This window comes from Aptenodytes forsteri, unplaced genomic scaffold (assembly GCF_000699145.1).
Source record: "Aptenodytes forsteri isolate BGI_AS27 unplaced genomic scaffold, ASM69914v1 Scaffold304, whole genome shotgun sequence".
Taxonomy (NCBI): domain Eukaryota; kingdom Metazoa; phylum Chordata; class Aves; order Sphenisciformes; family Spheniscidae; genus Aptenodytes; species Aptenodytes forsteri.
Genome location: NW_008794886.1, coordinates 53,752 through 61,284, shown reverse-complemented (window position 1 = coordinate 61,284; position 7,533 = coordinate 53,752). Strand labels below are relative to the sequence as shown.

General features: G+C 42.7%; 1 protein-coding gene across 1 annotated transcript in view; it reads left to right on the top strand.

The window, feature by feature from the left end:
* The first annotated feature begins 3,909 nt into the window (after nucleotides 1–3,909).
* The window catches only part of LOC103895278 (guanylyl cyclase-activating protein 1), a 10,208-nt gene continuing 6,584 nt past the window's right edge, over nucleotides 3,910–7,533 (top strand). Inside the window, exon 1 of the mRNA XM_009274831.1 lies at nucleotides 3,910–4,996. Coding sequence (XP_009273106.1) covers nucleotides 4,799–4,996 — 198 coding nt within the window. The 5' untranslated portion in view covers nucleotides 3,910–4,798. The remainder of the gene's footprint in view (nucleotides 4,997–7,533) is intronic.

The following is a 7,533-nucleotide window of genomic DNA, read 5'->3' as shown; positions in this document are numbered from 1 at the left end:
TTGCTGAGGGTGCACTCGATCCCACTGTCTACGACATTGATGAAGATATTAAACAGTACCGGTCCCAATACGGACCCCTGCGGAATCCACTCGTCACCAATCTCCATCTGGACATTGAGCCATTGACCACTAGCCTCTGGATGTGACCATCTAACCAATTCCTCACCCACCGGACAGTCCACCCATCAAATCCATACCTCTCCGGTTTAGAGAGAAGGATGTTGTGGGGGACCGTGTCAAAGGCCTTACAGAGGTCCAGATAGACGACATCTGTAGCCCTTCCCGTGTCCACTGATGTAGTCACTCCATCATAGAAGGCCACTAGGTTGGTCAGGCAGGACTTGCCCTTGGTGAAGCCATGCTGGTTGTCTCGAATCACCTTCCTGTCCTCCACGTGCCTTAGCAGAGCTTCCAGGAGGATCTGTTCTGTGATCTTCCCAGGCACAGAGGTGAGACTGACTGGCCTGTAGTTCCCTGGATCTTCCTTTTTCCCCTTTTTAAAAACCCTTTTCCAGTCAGTGGGAACTGATGTACAGTATCTGATAATATAATAACTGATCTACAGTGATGTAGAATAGAGAAATACAGGCCTGGTAAAACAGCTGAGGTCTTGAGAAGTAGAGACACAGGATTTGGCATAGAGGAGAACAGACATGGGATGATAAGAGATGGAGCACTGGCTTTGTGCTGGAGACCCCATGGCTATAAACAACTAACGATTAGTTAAAAAAACCTAATGATTAGTTAAAAAAATGCAGACCCAGAGCTGGACAAAACTGGTTTTGAGGGTAACAAACGTATCTAAGATGTGTACAGGGCACCATATAGAGTAATTCAAATGTAAATGTAAAAAGAAAGAGAAAGGTATAAATTTATGTTAGCAAACATATATACATGAGCCTAAGTGGAAGGACAGAGAAGGGAAAAAAAAAAAAAGAAAGAATGAAGAAACCATTAACAAGAACACCACATTCCTCCCAGTGAAGGAGTCCAGATGCTGACAACTTGCCATGACACCCCCCCTCCGCAAACATCAGAGTGAACCACAGATCTTAATATCCAGAGGAGCAGCAGTCAGGTGAGTGCAACACCAGAAAAGGCATAGAAACTAAGTGTGTGTGTTGCAATTTTAATTGTATTATTGCTATTAGTGCAACTTTTTTCCTGTATATAAGTACTCGACCTACATTATTTTTCTTTGCTTTTCTGTAATTAGACCTAGACTAATGATGACTCTTGAACTAGACTGTTAAAATTTCTATTATACTAACAATAAGTTCTTGGCTTTACATATATATGTAAAATGGTTTGGCTGATACTCTAGAGGGAAGGGATGCCATCCAGAGGGACCTTGACAGGCTAGAGAGGTGGGCCCGTACGAACCTCATGAAGTTCAGCAATGCCAAGTGCAAGGTCCTACACCTGGATTGGGGCAATCCCAAACATAGATACAGGCTGGGTGATGAGTGGATCGAGAGCAGCCCTGCAGAGAAGGACTTGGGGGTATTGATGGATGAAAAACTGAATATGGGCTGGCAATGTGCACTCACAGCCCAGAAAGCCAACCGTATCCTGGGCTGCATCAAAAGAAGCATGGCCAGCAGGTCGAGGGCAGCTCTGGAGCCCTCAGCATAAGAAAGACACGGACCTGTTGGAGCGGGTCCAGAGGAGGGCCACGAAAATGATCAGGGGGCTGGAACACCTCCCCTATGAGGACAGGCTGAGAGAGTTGGGGTTGTTCAGCCTGGAGAAGTCCAGGGAGACCTTATAGCAGCCTTCCAGTACTTCAAGGGGGCCTACAGGAAAGATGGGGAGGGACTCTGTATTAGGGAGTGTAGTGATAGGATGAGGGGTAACAGTTTTAAACTGAAAGAGGGTAGATTTAGATTAGATATTAGGAAGAAATTCTTCACTGTGAGGGTGGTGAGACACTGGAACAGGCTGCCCAGAGAAGTTGTGAATGCCCCTTCCCTGGAAGTGTTCAAAGTCAGTTTGGATGGGGCTTCGAGCAACCTGATCTAGTGGAAGGTATCCCTGCCCATGGTGGGGGTTGGGGGGGTGGAACTAGATGATCTTTAAGGTCTCTTCCAACCCAAACCATTCTATGATCTATGATCTATGATTCTGTATATAAGGCATACTTCCTCTTTCTCCATGAACAAGATTTTGAAATGTAACACTGAGTTCTTAGTTTAAGAATGTTTAGTAATGGTGTCTAACAGAGATAGAAATCCTCCATCTCCTTTACCTACTGTCCTTCTTAAATGGATTGATGGTGATAATTTTCAAGGCTCAGTTACGCTAGTATCTCACTACATTTCAGTAACACAAACAATTTTTTAATGGTCTTAATAATGTTTATCTGCAGCTTCAGTGTAAGTAGCTGAAACATATTTATACATAGTCTTGTTGCATTGATTTAATATGCTCTTGAGAAAGTGAATTTGAGGTGGTACTACTTACAGCGTTATATGATGCTGGCCACAAAAGATAAGTACATGGACTGTTTAGCACTGTTCATTGTTTCAGGATCTAGAATTACTTCTCTTTGTTTTATTATAAAATGTTTATGGGTTTGGATTTTTATTTTTTTAAATTACGCTACAAAAATAAGCTATTACTGTATTTTAACAGATACAGGTTTGTGAGGATAAAACGTTGGAATGACAACCATTCCTAAGTAAAGGTGGTGATTACCTCTGATTCATCTGTGCTATTGTTAGGAGTTGTCAGATCTGGTGGCCTGATAGAGGCGAGGCTGCTACAGCTCCATGCCCCCACGTTCAACCAGTTGCAAAGCTGAGAATGTATTCTTAGTAGGCACACACACAAACACATGTATACAACACATATATACATATGCACCCAGCCAGCAACACAAACAGAAGCACCCAGCACTCACACAAACACAAACAGCACCGATGGCTGCATTCTGTCCCACTCTCTGGCTGATCAGGATGAAAATCCATCAGTGGGAAATAGACACATATACACAATGCACATCGCTCCAGTATCTGGGCTTAGAAACTCGGTCTACCCAGTAGCTGGCTCTGGATGCCCGGTCTCCCCAGCTGCTGGCACCTGGACATGCCAGACCCCCAAGGCCCACAGACCCACTACAGTTGCTGGTACAGATCCCCTTGCACACACCAACATACACACAGACATGTATGCTGTGGGTCCCTCCAGTAACTGTGATGAGACTCTCAGGATCCTTGCTTTCTCCAGCTGTCTGCCTCCTTCACAGAGAGACACACACAGACAAGTGGGTCTCCCTCAACCCCACACCTCAGTCTCTCCAGCAGTTGGGCTGGACCCCTGGTCCTTTCGATAGTCAACTCCTCCAGTTGTCTCACTAACAGAGACATACACACACCTGGTTCCCAAACCACTTAACCTATTTGCTGGCTAGTCTGGCTTGATATTCACTAGTGATCATATACTGACATACATACTCTCACTTGCTCCAGTTGCTAGCACCCAAGACATATGGGACCCTGTGATCCATGGTGTGACACCAGTTGCTGGCACTTAGATCCTCACTGATTCCAGTTGCTGGCACCAAATACATGCAGGCTCCTGTGACCCATGGTCCCCACTCCAGTTGTGGGCACTTAAATCCCCATGTACACACATGCATACAGAACAGAGCTGCACAGCCAGAAAAAGAGTTAGAAATGTTAGAAGACAGGAAAGACTGTGCTGATCAGGCACAGGGCATGGCTAGACACTCATACTGACCAGCAACCATTTTACATGCAACCAGCCCCTTGTATCCCCTTTCCCTCCATTTTCCCATGCTTGTTCATCCCCAAACCACCTAGACCCATCCCTTTCTCCACCTTTGGTTCCTCCCCGAAACATCCCATTATAAGTCTTGTGCAATCCCCAAATGCTCTTCCCCTGCACCCCACAATGTTTTCGATACCACTAGGCAGTAACCCCACTCAGTCTGTAAGGTACTCTGACAACCTTTCCCATTGACTCATTGTGATAGGTGTCACCTCCAGGCCCATGGGGCTGATGGCTCCCCTATGACAGCCTTAGAAGAAGTTGGGACAGGGGCTTCATTTCTCTTACTGGGTTATTTGGGTTCCCCAGCCTGTGGTTGCCTCTTTTTGCTCCTTCCTGCTTGTGCAGATGAGCCTTTTATGGGTTGATTGCACTTCTGTGGTGGTTCTGGGATTAGCCAGGTCAGGGGATTATTTGGGTTCGCCGACCTGCCATTGTTCCTCTGTGTCCCTTTGTGTGTGTGGAGACGAGCTTTTTCCCACATAGCCTAACATTTATGATGGGCTACTTCTGTAACACTTTCTGGTCTTATACACCAAGTTATCCAACATTTCTATTTGAGAAAACAGACTCTCAAATCCAGTTAGAGGAGCAGATCTTTACTTCACCTCAAATCCCACATTTTGTAGCCTTTTCGTCTTATCTTCATGTATAATTATATCAAGGTTAAAAATAGGGTAGTGTACCAAACCAGTATAGCTCCTGATGCCAGTGTCTGATTAACCTTCTCACCCTTTCTGATTTGGCTCCTGAAATAGCAGTGATTTGCTAGATTATCTTGCACCTCCTTTCCATTCTAAGACGACTGTTTGTATCATTGAAACTTTCAGGTTTGTAAATCAGCCTTTAAGCAGATTAACATTTATAATTGGCTTGTGGAAAATTAGATCCCTCACTTAACTGACACTGATGTCAAACATGGACAGGAGCAGATGGGCAGTGCTGTAAGAGCAACAGGAGGAAGAGGATCATTCCTGTAGCATCATTCTTCTGACCACGCATACACATGGGGAACAATAGCAGCTCCGCAGTGGATGATCTGCAGGCTGTTGAGATCCACCACTGGTACAAAAAGTTCATGATGGAGTGTCCTTCTGGACAGCTGACAGAGCATGAATTTAAGCAGTTCTTTGGGCTTCGAGGGCTGGATCCAGAGGCCAATGAGTACATTGAGCAGATGTTCCGCACGTTTGATATGAACAAGGTAAGTTTTCCGGCAAGGAAATTAACTGCTTCGTACTGCTTAAAAGCGAACCAACTCCTGCACTTTTAGAGTCCTTGTTTTCTCCTACAAACATTGGTGTGGAAAGCTGCTGAGGGACATTAACGTAAAGTAGCTAAATGCAAGGAGAAAATTAATGTGCATAGATAATGACATAGATAACATAACCATAGGTAATAACACCTTATTACCTACCTACCTTGTGCAAGTTCATCTTTGAATTTTGAAAATTCCTTATTGTGTATTAATTGACTTGGCCTTGTTTGACTAGCAAAATACTAATGAAAGGAGATTTCATTCTTATTTTTATTCTTATATATTCTTATTCTTATTATTCAAAAATATATCTGTGTTAGATAGTAGAGACTAAAGGAATCAAGCACAATAGAAATTATTATAACATTCACAGAGGAAGTATTTTCCATGTATTTGGCAGCTGAAATTAATACTGCATACAGCAGTAGCTAAGAGGTAGATAGTATTCCTCACTTTGACAGGTGTCTCTAAGGTAAGAAACAGTAGCCCCCATAATTCCTTTAAACATGCAATGCCCCTCACTTCTGCCTGTTTTTTACCCATATATACTTAAGACTATGCTTGCAGGCCTGTAATCTCAATGACAGAGAAATTTGGTTTTATGGCAGCCTGGGAAAATTCAGCTTTGCCCTCTGGTCCAAGGTTCTGAAATGGCTGGAGCAAATGTCTGTGAGTCAAGGAGGAAGTAGTCACAGAGACATGTGAAACAGGTGGAAAATCACAGGGTCAATTTTGATGAATGAAAGCCTAGGGACTGAGCAAAGAGCATTGGTTTGGACAACATGTGAGAAGGCATAAGGAGTTAAGGAATGCTAAGGAATATTACAAAATTCTTAAATGTAAGAGAGGAGCAGCCAGGCTCCATTAGGGTAGCTGAAGTCTTGTGATGGATATAATGACTGGAAATGACTGCAAATCTCAAAGAATAACCTTTCTCATCCTAAAGTTCTCTGTGCCCAGGATGATGATAGTGATGAGAAGCAGTTTTATAAACTAAACCAACACATTTACAGTTCTTGCACAAGTCTTTCCCTTTACCTCTCTAATTTCTTGGGATGTTTAAGGACTTTAAAATTTGTTCAAGGATGTTACGCATTCCAAAGTTCTCCTGTGAGCCCCATGTTATGCAGTAAACAATGTTTTAAGAAGACTCTCAAATTCAAATTTGGTGATACAAAGATAAAAAGCTATCTTCTAAATAAAGTGATAGTGATCTCAAGGGGAACGAAGTAAGAGTATGGCAACTAGTGGAGATGGACCTACATCAGTTAATCTTAGCCTGTTAATAGTTAGCCATTTAATCTAAGCTCCTTTTATAAACAAGGGCAAGGAACAAGAGCACCCAGAGGAAGAGCCACCCTGTAGTAATACAGACATAGACGATGGATGGAATCATCTGCCCTCTGGACCTTCAAATTCTGAGAACTCTGCTGAGGACAAAGAGGATAAATTTTCAATAGAGTTATTTTATAAATTGCAATCATGCCCTCCTTCCCACCTTTAGAGCTGGTTATCTTTGTTTTCTGTGACTTTGCTCAATGAAGTTATGACAAACTCACATAAGGGGAGTACTACAATGATCCTGAATGAATATTTTAAAATGTTGTGATCCCTGCTGTAAAACAGTAGTGCTCTGCTAGTCCACCTACATTTGCCTTTTACATATATTTATTTACATCCATTCCAGAAAGGCATCTGACTTTGTTTAAATACCTCAATAAATTAAAGTTTCATTTTTTTGCTCTGTAATTTGTTGAAGTAGTTATTCAGAATCTTTGACAGAGATATGCACTTTATTTGTTGTTTCTTTTTAACAACTTCAAATGTTAGTCAGTGTTAAATCTAGGGATTATGAAACTTTACTTGGCATTCTTCTTGCAGAGGAAACAAAGCTTTTTGAGTTTCTTTGTAGATTCAAGAAATTGAATGTTTAATAACCTAAATACAGAACAATTTTTCCAGCTGTTAAATCATGTTCTAAATATTTTAAAAAATATCTTCAGTCACTTTTTTTTTTTAGAGAATGGAGAAGAGATCTATGGCTTACTGAAATAGCGGTGGTTTCCCACAAAGACAAAGCAGACTAGTACAGAAAACCTAAGGTAGAATTACCTTCCACTTTTCTTGCAGCCAGGGCTCTGGATCAATTTTCTCCCCAGCAGGCCATAGGCAGTCAGCTCTGGTGGACAGAGAGGGGTTCGTTCACACTGGCCATGAGGAGTGACAGGTTCCATCTCTGCAGGTGGCCAGCACAGAGTAGCCTAGACATGTAATAGATCATAACTTTAGGAATCCAGGTATTTAGGAGATAGAATCATAGAATCATTAAGGTTGGAAAAGACCTCTAAGATCATCGAGTCCAACCGTCACCCCACCATGCCCACTAAACCATGTCCCTAAGTGCCTCATCTACTCGTCTTTTAAATACCTCCAGGGATGGGGACTCCACCACTTCCCTGGGCAGCCTGTTCCAATCTTTAACC